The following is a 23784-nucleotide window of genomic DNA, read 5'->3' on the forward strand; positions in this document are numbered from 1 at the left end:
AAATACACAAAGACATAACACCCTGACCACCTTGTGGTGTAGGGTATAAAAATTGGGTTTTTTTGAAGAATTGTGTTACAGTATAATTTACCACTTCTTTGAAAAATCTGTTCTGGTTCCACTGTATTTGAATTTGCTTAGATTAAGCACAAAATCTAACGAATAACAATGACTTTTAAAAATTATCTCCGTTCCACAAGCAAATCCACAACTGGCCACAATCAATTGAAATATTTTGCATTGTTTTTACTTCCCACTTGCCATAGATTAGATATAAGCCTATGGGGAGGTATATTTAAGAGTTTGCAAATATTCGCCGCAGTAGTGAAGTGATCGTCATAGGGTAGTAGGCCCCCACGGACATATTATAAATATAAATACAAAATGGATTTTCTACAAGTCAACTACGATAAGTACAATAAAATATGGACGGGCCAGAAAATGTCATCACTCTACAATATGGAAGATAATTCGCTGGGTAGAATTTTGTTCACTCAAATGAAAATGCATCCGAGTAAGGTGATACAGGTAAGTTAGAAAGAAAATAAACGTTGAAAATTATAAAAATCTTTTGTGGATTTATATATAGACAATTTTCTGTCACAGACTGTAGTTCGCATTACGAACTCCAAATACATAATCGCTAAAATCGTCAAAATACCGAATATAGGGAGGTTCCTTTATATGGGGGCTATATGAAGACGTGGACCTGCACAGACAATTTTGTGATATAGGCTGTAGTATCCATTACTAACTACAAATACCAAATTTGAAACAATTCCGTTGAATAATGTCGCTAAAATCGTCAAAATGCGGAATATAGGGAGGTACCGTTATACAGGGGCTGGACCTGCACAGACAATTTTCTGATATAGGCTGTAGCATCAATTACGAACTTCAAATACCAAATTTAGCACAATTCCGGTGAATAATGTCGCTAAAATCGTCAAAATACCGAATATGGGGGGGGGGGGTGTACTGATATATGGAGGCTATACGAAGACATGGACCTGCATAGACAATTTTCTGTCACAGGCTGTAGCATCAATTACGAACTTCAAATACCAACCTTGAAACCATTCCGGTGAATAATGACCCTAAAATCATCAAAATACAGAATATTGGGAGGTGCCGTTATATGGGGGCTATATGAAAACGTGGACCTGCGCAGACAATTTTCTCTCCTAGGCTGTAGTATCCATGTCGAACTTCAAATACGTAAGTTGAAATAATTCCGGTGAATAATGTCGCCAAAATCATCAAAATATCGAATATCGGGAGGTACCGTTATATATGGGCTATATGTAAACGTGGACCTATATGACCCATTTACGAACTTTACCTGCCTACTGGCAAAATAAACATGTGTGCAAGATTTTAGCATTCTATCTCAATTCGTTCCAAATATAGCGTGATTAAAACACAGACAGGAGGACATCGCGACAGACAGGAGGACATCGCTATATCGACTTAGAATTTTATGCTGATCAAGAATATATATACTTTGCGCGGTCTAAAATATATATTTCGTGGAGTTACAAGCGGAATGTCGGAGTTAATGTACCCTCCATAGTATGGTGGAGGGTATAAAAATGAATGTTCTAGAGTGCCTAAAACACACAAACATTAGCTACTTTCGTTAAAAAAAGAAGAGCAATCGATAAACAATTAAAAAAATGTTTATAACTATGACACTCAAGAAATCACAAACTCAGATAAGAGACTCCGTAGTGTTATTAGTGACGTTGTTTTCAAGATTATTATCAAAATCAAAGAAAATGTGAATAATACTAGCTATCATCTATAATAAAGGTGTTCAAAATAATAACACAACAAGTTTAAAAGCAGTAAGTTCGGCCGGGCCGAACTTTGAATACCCACCAAATCACACACATCACAATATTTTTATTAACCTAAGGTCTGGAGAGAAGATGGAATATATCGGTTCACTCCTTCTGGAGTGAAACCCACGTCGCAGTGGCCTAAAAATAGCTCGTGAGCTGAAGATATCGCAATATTCCATTCGGCAAATATTGAACAATGAGCTCGGGGAAAAGCCATTGAAATTCCAAAAAGTGCAAGAACTTACACCTCAACGGAAAGAAAATAGACTCGAAAGAGCTAAAGAGTTGCCGAAAGTGGTGAACTGCCCAATTTGGTTTTCTCCGATGAGAAAACATTCGTTGTCCAGCCAAAGAGATTAGCTGAAAATGTTCACCTTCGTAAACCTTCGTAAACTGTGACATAGCATTATGTTATAATTTAACATAGCTGACACTTTTTAAGGGTTGTTGTTGATTTTTATCGTTACAAGGAAATGCTGTGGAATAGATTGTTGAGAGCATATCTATCATAGCTGATATTTTTTACGCGTATTTCCGATATTTTTTGTCGATATAGGAATAACATATTTTTCTAAAATTTTGTAATGCATTTCTGTTATGTCGCCTGCCATCTATTACCTGATTCAAAAATTAAAGCCCATATGCATTTTGTCCAGTCCTTATAGTTTTATGTATTTGATGCAAGTTGCATATATTATTGATTTTTCTTCAATTTCAGATCGATGACATTGATGGCAAGGTCTCCACCAATCAGGAAATGTTGTCATTGGCCATACGCTTTGCACTTTATTTAAAAGGCCGCCGAATGGCAAGTGAAGATATCATTGGCATTGCTGCACGTAACACCACCTATTTGACTCCGGTGGTATTGGGTTGTCTCTTCAACGGGACACCATTTCATGCCGTCAATCCCAACTTTCAGGAAGGTAAGTAAATGAAAATCTACAGGGTGAGATGAAAAAATTGCAACCAACTTCTGACTGCTGTCATTTATAAGACATTCGTCCGACAGCTGTTAAAATTATTCCAGTGACAGCTCATTATATTGCTAACAAGCGTACAAAAGCATTTTGGTGAGAGTTTTCCAAAAAAAAAAAAAAGTTATTCGTGATGGAATTCAGGCATGATAGTGTGATTTCTTTATATTTGGCTGGGAAACCACAAGTGCCCATCGTTAGAGCACTGCAGCGTTTAAATGTGAATAAATCTAAATTGTGTCCCGTACCATCGCCCGTTACGGTGATACTAATAGCGTAGCCCGATGTCAAGGAAGTGGACGGAAGAAAACAGCAACATCAGCAGAAATGGTTCGAAAAGTAAAGAAGTGACTTGATCGAAATCCACATCGCATTAGCCGAAAAAATTGCTCAAGAGCTGAATATATAGCACTATTCCATTCGGCAAATATTAAAGAATGAGCTCGGGGTAAAGCCATTGAAATTCCAAAAAGGGCAAGAACTTACACCGCAACAGAAAGAAAATAGACTCAAAAGAGCTAAAGAGTTGCTTCGCTTGGCCGAAAGTGGTGAACTGCCGAAAGTTGGTCTTCTCCGATGAGAAAATATTCGTTGTCCAGCAGTTTATTTACCAAAGAGTTCAGCTGAAAATGTTCACCTTCGGTTGGCCACCAGAACTCAAGCGCCGGCCATGGGATGAGGTAGACCGTCATAACAGCCGATGGTCGCTTTGCGCTCGTATTAATCGACCTTGACATCAGAATAAATGCCGAATATTATCGCTATAATATTCTGGAGGGTGTATTATATACTTGGCACGCAAACATTTTTTCCGCAGACCTTGGGCATTCCAACTGAACTCAGCACCATCGCACGCCCCACCCAAGAATAGTTACAAAATGAGGTTCCTCGCTCCATTTCCAGCGCACAATGACTACCAAAATCTCCGGATACCAATCCGTTGGACTATTGTGTCTGGAGTATTTTGGAAAGCAAGGTTGGCACTAAAAAATACCAAAGTGTCGATCACCTCAAGCAAGCGCTTCGCCGGGAATGGGCACAAAATACCGCAGAGCAACATTCGGGCAGCGTGTGACGGTTTCGCATTGGCCGTTTAAAGGTCATAATTCGTTCCAAAGATGACCAATTCGAACAAATCTAAACTTATTCTAATATTTGATGCTACTTCCGACATTTTTTTGCATTGAATTTGTTGCAGTTTTTTTTGTATCTCACCCTGTTTCTATGGACTTGGAGTAATTTAAGTTGCAATGATGTTTTCGATTTTTCGACATTTGTCAATTTTTTTTCCTTATTTTCCCCACTTCAGCTTCCATTGCCCACTGCTTTGCCATAACTAAACCGCCAATTATCTTCTGTGATGGCAGGGATTATAAAAAGATACACACAACAACAAAATCGTTTAAACCCGAAATATATACCATAAGTGAACATGTCGAGGGTGTACCCACTGTAATGGATCTCTTCGTGCCGAACCAAATGGAATATTTTTATGCGTAAGTGAAACAATGAACAATGAACTAATAAAAGATGAGGTTTTAATTTACTTACTTTTAGACCACAAAGTCCCACAATGGGGGCTGAACAAACCGTTGCCATTTTGTGCTCCTCCGGAACAACTGGTCTACCCAAGGCCGTTACAGTGGCCGGTCCCAAACTATCACTTGAATATCCGTGAGTTCCAATAATAAAATACGGAAAACAATTTGTTCAAGTCTTCTCTTCTTTTTGACAGTTTATTAAATTCCGATGATGTCTTCTATGCCGCCAGTGGCGTGGATTGGATGAGTGGCCTATCTTGTCTGTTGTGGAATTGCTATACAGGCTGTACCCGTATTCTGACTAGTAAACCCTTCTCTGCTTGCTATTTTGTGGAGCTGGTTAAAAAATACAAAATATCTTCGATTTTCTTGGCACCCATGCATGTGGTGGCCCTAAATGAATGTCCCGATTTCAGGGCAGAAAATGTATCAACCATTCGTGCCGTCCAAGCTGGCGGTGGTTATGTTTCAGAGGAAAATTTTAGAAAATTACAAAAAATCATACCTAAAGCGGTGATTGGCTTCGGCTATGGTCTCACCGAAGTTGGTGGCATTGCTGGCAAATATGGTATCGTACACGGCAAGGCAGTGGGAAAAATAATACCCAATGTCCAGGTGCAAATCGTCGATGATGACGGCAAACGTTTGGGACCCAATGAAGTGGGCGAAGTGGTGGCCAAGGTACCCTGCCGTTGGGCCGGTTATTATGGCAATCCCATTGAAACTCAGCGTGTCATGGACTCCTTGGGTTGGATTCGAACCGGTGATCTGGGTTATGTTGACGATGAGGGCTATATGTTCATAGTGGATCGCAAAAAAGATATTTTGAAATATCGCAGTCTTCACTATTGGCCGGGTGAAATTGAGAATGCCATACGGGAATTGCCCGAGGTGGCGGATTGTTGTGTGGTTGGCATCTTCGATGATAGGGTCGGCGATGTACCCGGTGCCCTGGTGATCAGGAGGAAGGGCAGCAAATTGACCGAACAACAAATTATCGATCATGTTAAGACGCGATTGGTGGAACCCGAGAAGCAGCTGCATAATGGAGTATATTTCGTGGATGATCTGCCCCAAAACAGCAATGGAAAGGTGGTGAAACGTGAAGTCAGAGAAATATTTAAATCATTAATGGCTCAAAATTTAGATCGTTGAGCAATTAAAAAAAATTGTACTATTTTAGTTAAGTAAATTATTTAATTATTTCATAACAAAAATATAAAAAATAAAATTTAGAAAAATTAAATGATCATTGACTTTTTAATCTAGAATTTCCCACCAACATCTCATAGACTCACAGGCTTTATAATTCCATGTAGTAACTTAGACCTACATATATAGTAAATGTGTATATGTTTGAGCCTTAAATGTTAACATTTATTTAAAAATAAGAAAGTAGCAGTATATATCGTTGACATAAAAGACGATTTATTTGAAATCCTTTTACGAGAATTGTTTTAAAAGGCCATGACAACACAAGAAAAAAACGATACGAAAAAAAAAACTTTTGGAAATAAACAGGAAACAAATAATGCAATTTACTTAAGAACACCCATACATCTTTGCATTACAAAAGAATACGCAGGATACTCTCGAATGAAGACAATAATATTTTCAGGTTTTGAACATATTTTTAAAAGGGCTTTCTGACGTTTTTTAAATATTTTCAAAAAAAATGTTCAAGAGAGATATCAACGCGAATTTTTTATGAGAGCCAACAGAGCTACAAAGTTGGATATTTTCAACATATTTTTAAAGGACCAACATAGCTATAAACTTGGATTTTTGGGAACATATTTTTTAAAGGACCAACTGAACTATAAACGTGGATTTTTCAGAACATATTTTCTAAAGGACCAATTGAGCTATAAACGTGGATTTTTTAAACATATTTTCTAAAGGACCAAAAGAGCCATAAACGTGGATTTTTTAAACATATTTTCTAAAGGACCAAAAGAGCAATAAACGTGGATTTTTTAAACATATTTTCTAAAGGACCAAAAGAGCCATAAACGTGGATTTTTTAAACATATTTTCTAAAGGACCAAAAGAGCCATAAACGTGGATTTTTTAAACATATTTTCTAAAGGACCAAAAGAGCCATAAACGTGGATTTTTTAAACATATTTTCTAAAGGACCTAAAGAGCCATAAACGTGGATTTTTTAAACATATTTTCTAAAGGACCAAAAGAGCCATAAACGTGGATTTTTTAAACATATTTTCTAAAGGACCAAAAGAGCCATACACGTGGATTTTTTAAACATATTTTCTAAAGGACCAAAAGAGCCATACACGTGGATTTTTTAAACATATTTTCTAAAGGACCAAAAGAGCCATAAACGTGGATTTTTTAAACATATTTTCTAAAGGACCAAAAGAGCCATAAACGTGGATTTTTTAAACATATTTTCTAAAGGACCAAAAGAGCCATAAACGTGGATTTTTTAAACATATTTTCTAAAGGACCAAAAGAGCCATAAACGTGGATTTTTTAAACATATTTTCTAAAGGACCAAAAGAGCCATAAACGTGGATTTTTAAACATATTTTCTAAAGGACCTAAAGAGCCATAAACGTGGATTTTTTAAACATATTTTCTAAAGGACCAAAAGAGCCATAAACGTGGATTTTTTAAACATATTTTCTAAAGGACCAAAAGAGCCATAAACGTGGATTTTTTAAACATATTTTCTAAAGGACCAAAAGAGCCATAAACGTGGATTTTTTAAACATATTTTCTAAAGGACCAAAAGAGCCATAAACGTGGATTTTTTAAACATATTTTCTAAAGGACCAAAAGAGCCATAAACGTGGATTTTTTAACATATTTTCTAAAGGACCAAAAGAGCCATAAACGTGGATTTTTTAAACATATTTTCTAAAGGACCAAAAGAGCCATAAACGTGGATTTTTTAAACATATTTTCTAAAGGACCAAAAGAGCCATAAACGTGGATTTTTTAAACATATTTTCTAAAGGACCAAAAGAGCCATAAACGTGGATTTTTTAAACATATTTTCTAAAGGACCAAAAGAGCCATAAACGTGGATTTTTTAAACATATTTTCTAAAGGACCAAAAGAGCCATAAACGTGGATTTTTTAAACATATTTTCTAAAGGACCAAAAGAGCCATAAACGTGGATTTTTTAAACATATTTTCTAAAGGACCAAAAGAGCCATAAACGTGGATTTTTTAAACATATTTTCTAAAGGACCAAAAGAGCCATAAACGTGGATTTTTTAAACATATTTTCTAAAGGACCAAAAGAGCCATAAACGTGGATTTTTTAAACATATTTTCTAAAGGACCAAAAGAGCCATAAACGTGGATTTTTAAACATATTTTCTAAAGGACCAAAAGAGCCATAAACGTGGATTTTTTAAACATATTTTCTAAAGGACCAAAGAGCCATAAACGTGGATTTTTTAAACATATTTTCTAAAGGACCAAAAGAGCCATAAACGTGGATTTTTTAAACATATTTTCTAAAGGACCAAAAGAGCCATAAACGTGGATTTTTTAAACATATTTTCTAAAGGACCAAAAGAGCCATAAACGTGGATTTTTTAAACATATTTTCTAAAGGACCAAAAGAGCCATAAACGTGGATTTTTTAAACATATTTTCTAAAGGACCAAAAGAGCCATAAACGTGGATTTTTTAAACATATTTTCTAAAGGACCAAAAGAGCCATAAACGTGGATTTTTAAACATATTTTCTAAAGGACCAAAAGAGCCATAAACGTGGATTTTTTAAACATATTTTCTAAAGGACCAAAAGAGCCATAAACGTGGATTTTTTAAACATATTTTCTAAAGGACCAAAAGAGCCATAAACGTGGATTTTTTAAACATATTTTCTAAAGGACCAAAAGAGCCATAAACGTGGATTTTTTAAACATATTTTCTAAAGGACCAAAAGAGCCATAAACGTGGATTTTTTAAACATATTTTCTAAAGGACCAAAAGAGCCATAAACGTGGATTTTTTAAACATATTTTCTAAAGGACCAAAAGAGCCATAAACGTGGATTTTTTAAACATATTTTCTAAAGGACCAAAAGAGCCATAAACGTGGATTTTTTAAACATATTTTCTAAAGGACCAAAAGAGCCATAAACGTGGATTTTTTAAACATATTTTCTAAAGGACCAAAAGAGCCATAAACGTGGATTTTTTAAACATATTTTCTAAAGGACCAAAGAGCCATAAACGTGGATTTTTTAAACATATTTTCTAAAGGACCAAAAGAGCCATAAACGTGGATTTTTTAAACATATTTTCTAAAGGACCAAAAGAGCCATAAACGTGGATTTTTTAAACATATTTTCTAAAGGACCAAAAGAGCCATAAACGTGGATTTTTTAAACATATTTTCTAAAGGACCAAAAGAGCCATAAACGTGGATTTTTTAAACATATTTTCTAAAGGACCTAAAGAGCCATAAACGTGGATTTTTTTAAACATATTTTCTAAAGGACCAAAAGAGCCATAAACGTGGATTTTTTAAACATATTTTCTAAAGGACCAAAAGAGCCATAAACGTGGATTTTTTAAACATATTTTCTAAAGGACCAAAAGAGCCATAAACGTGGATTTTTTAAACATATTTTCTAAAGGACCAAAAGAGCCATAAACGTGGATTTTTTAAACATATTTTCTAAAGGACCAAAAGAGCCATAAACGTGGATTTTTTAAACATATTTTCTAAAGGACCAAAAGAACCATAAACGTGGATTTTTTAAACATATTTTCTAAAGGACCAAAAGAGCCATAAACGTGGATTTTTTAAACATATTTTCTAAAGGACCAAAAGAACCATAAACGTGGATTTTTTAAACATATTTTCTAAAGGACCAAAAGAGCCATAAACGTGGATTTTTTAAACATATTTTTTATGAAGATAATAATATTTTGCTTATTTTGCTCAGGCTTTGAACATATTTTAAAAAGGGCTTTCTGATGGTTTTTAAATATTTTCAAAAAAAATTCAAGAGAGATATCAACGCGAATTCTTGCTAAGAGCCAACAGAGCTATAAACGTGGATTTTTCAGAACATATTTTCTAAAGGACCAATTGAGCTATAAACTTGGATTTTTGGGGACATATTTTCTAAAAGACCAATTGAGCTATAAACGTGGATTTTTAAACATATTTTCTAAAGGAACAAAAGAGCCAAAAACTTGGATTTTTTAAACATATTTTCTGAAGGACCAAAAGAGCCATAAGAGCAAAATAAGCACCCAACTTTCTTCAAATTTCACACATCCAAACATTTTTGCTAACGCAAGATCTGTTGTGCACAATATTGGTCAAATGCTTCGGAACCACCCACATAAAGGATCAACCGTTTGAATAATCATAACTGAAAGCTGGGGTCTAAATCTGTCGGCAATGCCGACTTATACTAACCGAATATATTTGCTAAAGGACCAACTGAGCAATAAAATACGATTTTTTAAATATATTTTCCAAAAGGACCAACAGAGTTATAAACTTGGATATTTTAAACATATTTTCGAAAGGACCATTCTTAAAGCGTGGATTATAAAAAAATTGTAAAATCTAGTTTAAGTTTTTTTTTTCTAAAAAATATACAACAATTAAACAACAAAATGCTAAATATGTCCTATTAAATGGAATCATATTTTGTGGTTCCACTGTATACAATCGCCAACGGTAAGATAAAGACAAATCTAACAAATGACAACGGCATTCAACAAAATTATCTCAATTTAGAATTATCTCAAATTTAAAAGTGGCCACTACCAATCGATACCGTCAGCATTGTTTAGATAGATAAGACACATGCTTAGATAGATAAGACATAACCCTCAGACTTTGCAACTATTTTTGGCAGTAGTAAAGTGATCGTCAAAGAATATAGCCCCACGGAAAATTTTAAAACATCGAAAACATAAAATTATGGATTTTCTCCAAGTCAACTACGACAAGTACAATAAAATATGGACTGGCCGGAAAACGCCATCGCTGTACAATATGGAAGATAATTCGCTGGGTAAAATTTTGTTCGCTCAAATGAAAATGCATCCGAGTAAAGTGATACAGGTGAGTTTGTTGGAAAAAAAACAAGTAAAAAAGCTATAAGTTCGGCCGGGCTGAACTTTGAATACCTTCCACCATTTGGCACAAAGTTGGCAATTAAAAAAAAATAATAATAATAAAATCCGTTAAAAATTCTGTTAAAATTTTAAAAATACCGAATGTAGCCGTATATTAGGGTCTATACGACCACGTGGACCTTTATAAAACGTGGACCTGCACAGACAATTTTCTGGCATAGGTTGTAGTATCCATAACGAACTTCAAATAGAAAATGTGAAATACTTTCGGTAAATCATGTCGCTAAAATCATCAAAATACCGAATATGGGGGTTCCGTTATATGGGGCCTATACGAAGACATGAATCCGCATAGACAATTTTCTGTCATAGGCTGTAGAATCCATTACTATAAATTTAAAATAGTTCCGGTGAATAAGGTCGCTAAAATCATCAAAATACCGAATATGGGGGTTCCGTTATATGGGGCCTATACGAAGACGTGAACCCGCACAGACAATTTTCTGTCATAGGCTGTAGAATCCATTACGAACTTCAAGCTCTAAATTTAAAATAGTTCCGGTGAATAAGGTCGCTAAAATCATCAAAATACCGAATATGGGGGGTTCCGTTATATGGGGCCTATACGAAGACATGAATCCGCACAGACAATATTCTGTCATAGGCTGTAGTATCCATTACGAACTTCAAACACTAAATTTGAAATTGTTCCGGTAAGTAATGTCTTTAAAATGATCAAAATACCCAATATCGGGAGGTACGGTTTTATGGGGGCTATACGAAGACATGGGTCTACATGGCTCATTTTCTGTCTTGGGATGTAGTATCTATTACGAACTTCAAATGCCAAATTTAAAGCAATTATGGTAAAAAATGTCGCTAAAATTATCAAAATACCGAATATCGGGAGGTACTGTTATATGGGAGCTATACGAAGACGTGGACCCGCACAGACAATTTTCTGTCATAGACTGTATTATCCATTACGAACTTCAAGTGCCAAATTTGAAATAATTCCGGTAAATAATATCGCTAAAATCATAAAAATACCGAATATCGGGAGGTACCGTTATATGGAAGCTATACGAAGACGTGGACCTACATGGCCCATTTTCTGTCCTAGGCCGTAGTATATATTACGAACTTTAAATACCAGTGATTTCCACAGACGGACGAACATTGCTAAATCGACATAGAATTTTATGCTGATCAAGAATATATATACCTGGTGGGGTCTAAAATGTATATTTCGAGGTGTTACAACCGGAATGACAAACTTAATATACCCTCCATACTATGGTTGAGGGTAAAAACTGAACCAAATCTATCGAAAATTAAGGAGAATAAAGTGAGAGTGTTTTATTTAAAACATTTGGAAGGTAATACCCCTTGTGTTATGCTTCAATATTTGATAGGTTATACCCCTGTGTTATGCTTCACCAGAAGTGATATGGTATTTCTGCTTATTTTGTTCTTGCAAATTAGTTAAGCTTCCGTAAAAGTTGTCTTTATAAAAAAAAGTTTATTTCTTTGTGGAGAAAGATGGTAATATAAAGAGCCACCAATCCTCATCCGTTCCCTTGGTTTTTGTTTTGGGAATATTCTCCCCAGGAGTTATTAAACAATAACTCCTATGACAAAAACAATTTTCAACCCAATACAATTAAATTAAAACCAAAATTCTGTTGGCATTTCTTCTAAATCTAGCCACTCCATTACAACATCTAATTTCTGTAAAATTTGAAACTACGAACTTTCAATCTCAAAAATGTAAGTAACTCTTTTGTGAAACGAATGGACTTTATTTCGTAATCTTTTTAAGTAATTATATTATATTCTATATCTATAAAAGAGGAAAATGTTTGTATGTTTGTTTGTTTGTTTGTTTGTTTGTTTGTAATTTATGGACTCGAGAACTGCTGAATAGATTTTCCTGAAAATTTCCATATATACTGCAACATCGCCTGAAAGTAACATAGGCTATATACATTTTTGAATTTCCACTTGGAACTGGAGATATAGCATCCGAATCGGAGGTACCTCCCAAAAATTTAGATTTTATATGCACATATCTATTGATTGGCAGTCTCCAAATTTGGAATACGTAACGGAATTTGGAACAAAAATAAGTTTGCCAAATTATATTGTAATCGGTTCAGATTTAGATATAGCTCCCATATATATTTTCGACCGATTTCGTTCATTTGATGCCTCAAACACAATATGAATGTTCGATTCCAATGAAATTTGGAATGTGTGACGGGATTTAATCCGAAAATAAATTTGTCAAATTATATTGAAATCGGTTCAGATTTGGATATAGCTCCCATATACATTTTCGGCCGATTTCAAGCATTTGATGCACCAAACACGCTATGTATCCCCAATTTCAATGAAATTTGAAACGTGTGGTAGATTTTATCTAAAAAATTGATTTCCCAAATTATATTGAAATTGGTTCAGATTTGGATATAGCTCCCATATACATTTTCGGCCGATTTCATGTATTTGGTGGACCAAACACGACATGTATTTCCAATTGTAATGAAATTTAAAATAAGTAACGGAATTGGGAGCCAAAATGAATTTCTCAAATTAAATATATGGATATGGATGGATATAGCTCCCATATATATTTTCGACCGATTTCATGTATTTGATGCACAAAACACGCTATGTATCTCTAATTTCAATGAAATTTGGAATGTGTAGCGGAAATTAAAACAAATATACTTTTGTCAAATTATATTAAAATCGTTTCAGATTTGGATATAGCTCTCATATATATTTTCGACCGATTTCATGTATTTTATGCACCATATACGATATGTATGTTTGATTCCAAAGAAATTTGGAATATGTAACGGGATTTTGATTAGAAAATAAATTAGTCAAATTATATTAAAATCGGTTCAGATTTGGATATAGCTCCCATATATATTTTCCGCCGATTTCACATATTTGATGCACAAAACACGATAAGTATTTCCGATTCCAACGAAATTCGGCATGAGTGGCTAAAATTGGTACAAAAATAAATTTGACAAATTATATTCAAATACGCTCAGATGTGATAATAGCTCCCATTTATATACTCAGCCGATTTCACATATTTTATGCACCCAAAGCGAAAGACAAAGAGACAAAATCTGGCACCAGAAAAAATTGCCAAATTATATTGAAATCAGTTGAGGTTTGGATATAGCTAACATATATATTTCGGGCGATTTCATACATATTATGCACCAAACACGATATATATGACCGATTCCAATGAAATTCAGAATGTGTGGCGGAATTTGGTTATAATAATAAATGTGATAAATTAATTGGAAATTAGTGAAGATTTGGATATAGCTCCCATATATATATTCTCGGCCGATTTCACATATTTGACGCACCAGTTTCAATGAAATATGAAAGGTGTGGCGGAGTTTGGTGTAAAAATAATTTTTGTAAAATTGTATTTAAATCGGATCAGATTGGGATATGATTTTAATAAGATCCATTGACCCACAACGCCTTAGGCTAACACTAAAAAACAACACAACAATTTATTTGAAATACGTTTATTACGGGGAAGTATGTTGCTATCTCGAATTCACTAATTGCAATAGAAATGCCACTCTACTTAAAAAAATTGCAGTTTCCTGCACGCTTGGTATTTGCTATGAAATAAATAAATCCAAAGGACAAATCCTTCGTGTATGCATGTATTAACGCATTAAATTAGTGCAATATTTATTTTTTTAATTTTTAAATTTGTTTTTCTTTATCCAACATATGTTCGTAAATAAAATTTTGAATGCATATAAAATCAACAGGGGTAGTGAAGCGCACCGGGTTCAGCTAGTATACTATATATATACTATATATATATATATATATATATATATATATATATATATATATATATATATATATATATATATTATATTATATTATATTACACTATACTTTCTTCTTTAATATTCATTAGATAACAAAGTAAAAAACAACGATCACTGAGGACTTAGACCCCCCGAAATCAAACAGCCTAAAATAAATCTCTTACTTGTTTATGAGTACGACACTCAAGAAATCATAAAATCCGATAAGAAACGTTATAAAGCCATTAGTGAAAGACAATTTTAAAAGTTTATTATCAAATTTCTTGAATATTTCCCAAATAATAATGATTTATTGTCTTTACGGAAAAATTGACAAAGAAATTCGAAGTCGTTTGAAGAATTATTGCTAATAAAATTGAAATGTAACAAGCAAAGGCTATAGTCGTGCGGGGCCGACCACTACAAATTGTAGAAATCCCCTCATATCCAAATTCATTTTGGAAGATTTCGCTTTTGAAATTATGTGATAGAGCACTGTCCTGAAATTACCCTGAGCTTTTTGACCAGGGATATTTGGCCAATATTTACGCACTCCATCGGGCTGTTAGTTACAGCTAAATATAATCTCATGGTCATCCAAAATGCTAGACTTCTTCCCTGTTCTTATCTCTCTTCTCAGGCAAAATCGTGTCGATTGGTTTCAATTTTGGATCATGGAAATATTTCTGTTTTTGGTTTATTTGAACCCCTAAATAATTTGCGATCATCTCCAAATGCAAGAGGTCCCTCTGTATCTCCAAATGTAGACTCGTCAACGAAACGAGGGAATTCAAAATTCGACCCGAACTTACTGCCTTTTAACTTGCTACTACTTTTTATACCCTTCTGGTACCTCCCCCACAAAAGGTAGAAATTTTCAACGAAAATATTTTACTGCAGAGAGAGAAAGGATAATCCGATTTTGCTCCAACTTTACAAATCGTAATATTTGCATCAGTGCTAGGTTAGGTGCGAAAATGGATAATAGCGGTCCACTCCATCAAGTACCTCCCCCACAAAGGATCAAAATTTTGTATAATTATAATAACTCTTATAAAATATGAAGTAAGAATCCGATTGTCTTCAAATTACACACATCGCAATATTTTGTATTAACCCAAGGTGTAGTGTGAAGATGGAATATATCGGTCTACTCCTTTTAGGACCTTCCTCACAATGGGTCAAAATTTTGAATATCCGTGAAGCTCATAAAACGTGAAATTAACAGCGGGTTTCATTCAGACCTAACAAATCTCAATATTTATATCAACACAAGATCCGCTATATAGATGCTAGAGATCGGACCATTTTTTCTGGTACCTTCCCCACAAAGGGTCAAAGTTTTAAATAACTTAAACGATTATAAAATCCAAAATAAGCGCACGGATCTCTTTATATTTCACACAAACCACAATATTTTTACTAACCCAAGTTCTGATGTAAAGATGGGATATATCGGTCCACTGCTTCCGGTACCTCAACCACTAAAGGTTAAAATTTTGAATATCCATGAAGCTCATAAAACGCGAAATTAACATCCGATTCCATCCACACTTGATACATCTCAATATTTTTATCAAAAAAAAGATCAGTTATATAGAGACACTAGAGATCGGACCATTTCTTCTGGTACCCACATAGGGTTCAAGACTTTGAAAAAGAAAACGCTCAAATGAAGCGAAATAAACATCCAACTATATTCATACATAGATACATTTTTGCTAACACAAGATCTGTTGTGAAGATATATATCTACGAACTCCTTCTGGTACCTCACCATTTTCAATACTATTACCTGCCATAACTTGCGAAACAAGTCAGCGATTTCTCTTAACCAAAAAACTGATTTCGGATTAAATTTGATATAAATGTTCGAATTTTTTCCGTACCATTATTTTATCTGTAGTAGATTAAGTATGAAAATGGAATACTCTGGTCGACTACAACTGGCACCATTTCCTAACATTTTCTAAAAATTATTACATAGCTCATGTAAAGTGAAGCAAGTAACCAATATATTTATTCATGTTCGATACGGAATGGACAATATTGGCTCATACCTTCGGGACCAACTCCATAGAGGGTGAACAATTTGAATAATTGTAACAGGTGTCAAAATATATTTAATTAATCAAACATTGGCTGAGGGTATACATATGTCTGCAAAACCGACTGATTCTTTTAAATTGTTTTTCTCTAATTTCAGATCGATGACATCGATGGCAAGGTCTCCACCAATCAGGAAATGTTATCATTGGCCATACGCTTTGCTCTTTATTTGAAAGGACGACGAATGACAAGTGAAGATATTATTGGCATTGCAGCACGTAACACCACCTATTTGACTCCGGTGGTATTGGGTTGTCTCTTCAACGGGACACCATTTCATGCCGTCAATCCCAACTTTCACGAAGGTACATATATACAATAAAGAAACCAGTAAGGAAAGCTCAAAAGTCGGGCGGGGCCGACTATATGATACCCTACACCACTATGCATATTTAGTAGAGCTCTCGTAAAAAGGTTTATACAGGGCATTTCAGAGCTCTATGAAATATTTGGTACAAAATCAAAATCTATCTAATTCTATCGTGCATTTTACGAACTATAACTATCTGTGAACCGGGTTTCTCCAAATTTGACGTATTAGCTTCTAGACTGAATTCGGTCTTATGTACGAAAATTCGGGCCATTTAGGCTGATATTGGCCATTTGGTGGTCAATTAACCCGAAATCGGATGAAGATATATATGGGAGCTATATCCAAATCTAAACCGATTTCGATAAAATTTAAAACAGCTATTTCTGTGCTCCATCTAATACCTGGTACCAAATATCACGGTTGTGGAGTGCATAGTAGGAATGTGAGGGCCTTCAAGATCAAATCGGACGAAAGATATATATGGGAGCTATAGCTATATCTGAACCGATTTTCTCCAAATTTGATATACTTGCTTCTAGGCCGAACTCGGTTGGGTGTGCCAAAATTCGGGTAATTTGGACTGATAGTGGACATTTGGTGCACATTTAACCCGAAATCGGATGAAGATATATATGGGAGCTATATCTAGATTTGATCCGATTCTCACCAAATTCAATAGGGTTCGTCCTTGGGCCAAAAAAATATTGTTTGGAAAATTTCATCTCAATCGGATAATAAATGCGACCTGCATTTTGTTCACAAGAATACATGGACAGACGGACGGACAGACGGACTGACATGCATAAATCGACTCAGAAAGTGATTCTATGAAGGTTCTCAAAAGTAACTATGGGTCTATCTCGTTTCCTTCTCCATGTTACAAACAAATGCACAAAGACACAATACCCTTACCACTATGTGGTGTAGGATATAAAAATAACCAGTAAGGAAAGCTCAAAAGTCGGGCGGGGCCGACTATATGATACCCTACACCACTATGCATATTTAGTAGAGCTCTCGTAAAAAGGTTTATACAGGGCATTTCAGAGCTCTATGAGATATTTGGTACAAAATCAAAATCTATCTAATTCTATCGTGCATTTTACGAACTGTAGCTATCTCTGAACCGGGTTTCTCCAAATTTTACGTATTAGCTTCTAGACTTTTGATTTGGGCTGATATTGACCATTTAGTGCACATTTAACCCGAAATCGGATGAAGATATATATGAGAGCTATATCCAAATCTGAACCGATTTCGATAAAATTTAAAACTGCTATTCCTGTGCTCCATCTAATACCTGGTACCAAATATCACGGTTGTGGAGTGAATATTACGAATGTATGGTACTAAAACTCTAAATCAGATGAAACATATATATGGTTGCTATATCTATAGTCAGTCCATTTGGACTTATATCGGCCATTTGGTGCACAATTAACCCGAAATCGGATGAAGATATATATGGGAGCTATATCCAAATCTGAACCGATTTCGATAAAATGACAAACAGCTATTTCTGGTCTGTATCTTATATCTGGTACCAAATATCATTTATGTGGAGTGCATATTACGAATGTGAGAGGCTTAAACACCAAATCGGATGAAAGATATGTATGGGAGCTATAGCTATATCTGAACCGATTTTCTCCAAATTTGATATACTTGCTTCTAGGCCGAACTCGGTTGGGTGTGCATAAATTCAGGTAATTTGGACTGATAGTGGACATTTGGTGCACATTTAACCCGAAATCGGATGAAGATATATATGGGAGCTATAGCTGTTTCTGAACCGATTTTCTCCAAATTTGTTGTATTTGCTTTAAGGCTAATCTCGGTCACATGTGCCAAAATTCGGGCCATTTGGGCTGATATTGGCCATTTGGTGGTCAATTAACCCGAAATCGGATGAAGATATATATGGGAGCTATATCTAAATTTGATCCGATTCTCACCAATTTCAATAGGGTTCGTCCTTGGGCCAAAAAAATATTGTTTGGAAAATTTAATCTCAATCGGATAATAAATGCGACCTGCATTTTGTTCACAAGAATACATGGACAGACGGACGGACGGACGGACGGACGGACAGACGGACTGACATGCATAAATCGACTCAGAAAGTGATTCTATGAAGGTTCTCAAAAGTAACTATGGGTCTATCTCGTTTCCTTCTCCATGTTACAAACAAATGCACAAAGACATAATACCCTTACCACTATGTGGTGTAGGGTATAAAAATTCGCTTTATTTTTTTCATATTTCAAGTCCTTAGCCGCATTATTTGATGGGCTTTTGTGTATATCCTCCATGGAGTTCGAAGTTTTAAAAATTTTAAACTAATTTCCATATCTTCTCCCCTACAGCTTCCATTGCCCACTGTTTTGCCATAACAAAACCGCCGATTATCTTCTGTGATGGCAGAGATTATAAGAAGATACACACAACCACAAAATCGTTTAAGCCCGAAATTTATACCACAAGTGAGCATATCGAGGGTGTTCCCACTGTAATGGATCTCTTCGTGCCGAACCAAATGGAATATTTTTATACGTAAGTGAAGCAATGAATATATATTTGAAAAAATCAGATTTCTTTCTTTCCTTCAGACCCGAAAACCCCACATTGGGTTCCGAACAAACCATTGCCATTTTGTGCTCCTCTGGAACAACTGGTCTGCCAAAGGCCGTGACATTGCCTGGGGGAAAACTAATGCCCGACCATCAGTAGGTTGCAATATAAAACAATTTTAGAAAATGTTTTTTTTTTTAACGTGTTCTTCATTTCTGCAGTTTTTTAAATGCCGACGATGTTGTTTTTGTATCCAGTGGCATAGATTGGGTGAGTGGCCTTTCATGCCTTGTGTCCAACTGTTATGCTGGCTTTACCCGCATTATTTCCAGTAAACCTTTCTCTGCTTCCTATTTTGTGGAGCTGGTCAAAAAATACAAAATATCTATGACTTTTTTGGCACCCATGCATGTAGTGGCCCTAAATGAATGTACCGATTTTAGGGCAGAAAATGTATCAACCATTCGAGAGGTTCAAGTTGGTGGAGGTTATGTTTCGGAGGAAAATTTTAAAAAGCTACAAAAAGTCATGCCCAAAGCCATAATTGTTTTCATCTATGGTATCACGGAAGTTGGTGTGATTGCGGGAAAATTTGGCATTGTGCACGGCAAGGCGGTGGGAAAGATAATACCCAATGTCCAGGTGCAAATTATCGATGATGACGGTAAACGTTTGGGACCCAATGAAGTGGGCGAAATAGTGGCTAAGATGCCCTGCCGTTGGAGCGGTTATTATGGCAATCCCATTGAAACTCAGCGTATTATGGATTCCATGGGTTGGATACGAACCGGTGATTTTGGTTATATCGACGATGAGGGCTATATGTTCATTGTGGATCGCAAAAAAGATATTTTGAAATATCGCAGTCTTCACTACTGGCCGGGAGAAATTGAGAATGCCATACGGGAATTGCCCGAGGTGGCGGATTGTTGTGTGGTTGGTATTTTCGATGATAGGGTCGGCGATGTACCCGGTGCCCTGGTGATTAGAAGGAAGGGCAGCAAATTGACCGAACAACAAATTATCGATCATGTTAAGACGAGATTGGTCGAACCCGAGAAGCAGCTGCATAATGGTGTCTACTTCGTTGAGGATCTGCCTCAGAACAATAATGGAAAGGTGGTGAAACGTGAGGTCAGGGAATTGTTCAAAACGCTAATGGCTCAGAATTTAGACCGTTAAAAATTGTTTTGAAAAAACTATTATTTATTTAGGTTAAGTAAATGATTAAATTTCCTGATGAAGAAAATAAATATAACAAAAATAAAATTAGAAATATCCAAAAATAATCATTAGCCTAACGATAGCTATTTTCGTCCATGATTTTTCAGCCAGACCCCTATTTCAGCCTATATAATTTCATATAAAACCAAAAATATACGATTATGTAAGTGTGTGCATGTAAATGTTAACATTTATTTAAAAGCAAGACAGCAGCAGCGGTATATCGCCAACACAAAAGCCGATTTATTTGAAATCCTTTTTAGAGAGTTGTTTTAAAAGGCCACGACACAACAAAGAAAACTATTCGAAAAAAACTGTTTAAAATAAAAAAATGAAAGGAATAATGCTGTTTACTTACATACACCCATGCATCTTGCATTACAACAGGATTAGATTTGTGGGAAAGGATACTCAGGATACCCTACTATGACAAAATCAATATCATTGGTTTTATAACAAATGTAAATTTTCAAAATACTTTTTACTTGACCTGAATTTTTCAAACATATCTTCTAAAGGACCAAAAGAATTTGGATTTCTATAAGGATTCTCAGAGCCATAAATGTGGATATTTTTAACAAATATTCTACAAATCCAACAGACCTAAAAACGTGAATTTTTCAAAACATATTTTCTGGACCACACGAGCTATAAACGTGGACTTCAAAAAATACATTTTCTAAAGGACCAACTGGTCTATAAATGGGATTTTTATACCTTCCACCTTGGAAAGGAGGGTATATTAACTTTGTCATTCCGTTTGTAACATCCTTAAATATTCGTCTTAGACCCCATAAATATATATATATTCATAATCAGCATAAAATTCTTAGTCGATTTAACGATGTCCGCCTGTCTGTCTGTCTGTCTGTCTGTCCGTCTGTCTGTCTGTCCGTCTGTCTGTATGCAGCCCACATTATTTGACGTAGAGTGCCAAAATTTAGCAGAGCAATTTGCATTGTGTCTAGTTCTTGTATAGTCCCTATATAACGGTACCTCCCGATATTCGGTATTTTGATGATTTATGCCACATTTTTTCACGGATTTGTCTGAAAATGGGTATTTGTAGGTCATAACGGATCCCTGAGCGTGTGGAAAAACATTGCATTTATACGTCCACGTTGTGGTATAGCCCCCATGTAACGGTACCTCCTGATATTCGATAATTTGATGATTTTTGCCATATTTTTTCACGGATTTGTCTGAAATTTGGTATTTGTTGGTCATAATGGGTTCCAGCTCCGGTGGCGAAGGATTACATGCATGGGTCCATGATTAGATATAGCCTCCATATAACGGTACCTCCCGATATTCGGTATTTTGATGGTTTTTGCCACATTTTTTCACTGAATTTTCTAAAAATTGGTATTTGTGGGTCATAATGGGTCCTAGTTCGTATGGCGAAACATTGTAATTACAGGTCCACGTTTTGGTGTAGCCCCCATGGTTGGTATTGAAAATGAGATATATCGGGCCACGTTCTGGTATAGTCCCCATATAACGGTGCCTCCCGATATTCGGCATTTTAATGGTTTATGCCACATTTCTTCTAATGTTTCGTTTACCCTAAGGTGGAGGGTATAAAAGTTTGGCCCGGCCGAACTTAATGTTTTTTTACTTGTTTAAACATATTTTCTAATGGACCACATGAGCTGTAGGCGTAAATTTTTAAAAATATTTTCTGAAGGACCAACTGTTATAGCTCAGTTGGTCCTTTAGAAAATATAAATGGGATTTTTTAAACAAATTTTCTAAAGGATCGACAAAGCTATAAAGGTGGGTTTTATAACCATATTTTCCTAAAAGCCAACAGAGCTATAGACGTGGACCAACAGAGCTATAAACGTGGATTTTTTAAACTTTTTTTCTAAAGGACTAACGGAGCTATAAACGTGGATTTTTTAAATAGATTTTCTAAAGGACCAACAGGGATTTTTTAAAAAGATTTGCTTAAGGATCTACAAAGCGATAAACGTGGATTTTTCAAAACATATTTTCTAAAGGACCAACTGAGCTATAAGCATGGCTTTTTAAACATATTTTCTTAAGGACCTTCTTAGAAGGCTTCTTTAAATAAAATTTCTAAAGGATCAACTGAACTATAAACTTGGATTTTTATACCCTCTAACATATGACTAGAGATGGTATATATTATTTGATACGGCCAAAAATATCGGTTGTATACCCTAGGTCCTTTTTGACCAAATCCGTTTCAAGACATTTGGAGTTGATCTAGCGGTGTCCGTCCGTCTGTTTGGCTGGTGCGCACGATAACTCTCAAAGGGAGTATCCGATTTGGTTCAAACTTGGCATATTGTAATATTATTGTCAAACTTAGATCGACTTCGGATATGGACAAATTCGGTCCACTCCTTCTGATACCTCGACCTCAAAAGGTAGAAATTTCCCAAAAATAAATATTTCACTGCACAGAAAGAGAAAGGATAACCCAATTTGGCTCCAACTTTGCAAATCTTAGTATTTGCATCGATGCTACATCAGATGCAGAAATGAAGAATATCGGTCCACTCCTGGTGTGAGTATGGAATACATATATTCTGCACAGAAAGACAAAAGGTAATCCGATTTTGCTCCAACTTTGCAAATCCTAATATTTGCGTCAGCGATAGGTCAGGTGCGAAAATGGACAATATAGGTCCTCTCCATCAAGTACCTCCCCCACAAAGGGTCAAAATTTTGAATACTTACAACTCTTATAAAGTGTGATATAAGAGTCCGATTGTCTTCAAATTTCACACATCCCAATATTATCATTAACCCAAGGTCTGGTGTTAAGATGGAATACATCGGTCCACTCCCTGTGGTACCTCCCCCATAAAAGGTAGAAATTTTGAATATCCATTAAGCTCATAAAACGCGAAGTTAACATACTTGGCACATCTGAATATTTCTATCAACACTGGATCTGTTATAAACACGGTAGAGATCGGACTATTCCTTCAGGTACCTCCTCCGCAAATGTTCAAACTCTTGAATAACCAAAACATTTATAAAATTCGAAATAAACATCGGGTTCTCTTTATATTTCACACATGCCATTATTTTTACTAACACAATTTCTGCTGTGAAGATAAAAGAAGGGATATATTGGTCTACTCCTTCTGTTACCTCCCCTATAAGGGGTCAAAATTTTAAATATCCATGAAGCTCAAAGTGAAATTAATATCCGATTCCATTCTAGACTTGATACATTTCAATATTTCCATAATACAAAATCTATTATAAAGA

At 35.3% G+C, this 23784-nt stretch overlaps 2 protein-coding genes across 2 annotated transcripts; both read left to right on the forward strand.

Annotated features, from left to right (window-relative positions):
- The first annotated feature begins 331 nt into the window (after nt 1–331).
- LOC101896542 (uncharacterized) lies at nt 332–5608 on the forward strand. The gene is made up of 5 exons (XM_005189217.4): nt 332–528; nt 2563–2770; nt 4131–4317; nt 4379–4495; nt 4557–5608. The coding sequence occupies exons 1-5, from the start codon at nt 385–387 to the stop codon at nt 5515–5517; spliced, it is 1617 nt and encodes a 538-aa protein (XP_005189274.1). The 5' UTR covers nt 332–384; the 3' UTR covers nt 5518–5608.
- A 4608-nt stretch (nt 5609–10216) lies between these two features.
- LOC109611602 (uncharacterized) lies at nt 10217–20603 on the forward strand. The gene is made up of 5 exons (XM_005189216.4): nt 10217–10435; nt 16525–16732; nt 19107–19293; nt 19350–19466; nt 19533–20603. The coding sequence occupies exons 1-5, from the start codon at nt 10292–10294 to the stop codon at nt 20491–20493; spliced, it is 1617 nt and encodes a 538-aa protein (XP_005189273.1). The 5' UTR covers nt 10217–10291; the 3' UTR covers nt 20494–20603.
- Nucleotides 20604–23784: the final 3181 nt, after the last annotated feature.

The sequence above is a fragment of the Musca domestica genome, unplaced genomic scaffold, assembly GCF_030504385.1.
Source record: "Musca domestica strain aabys unplaced genomic scaffold, Musca_domestica.polishedcontigs.V.1.1 8, whole genome shotgun sequence".
NCBI classification, from domain to species: Eukaryota; Metazoa; Arthropoda; class Insecta; order Diptera; family Muscidae; genus Musca; species Musca domestica.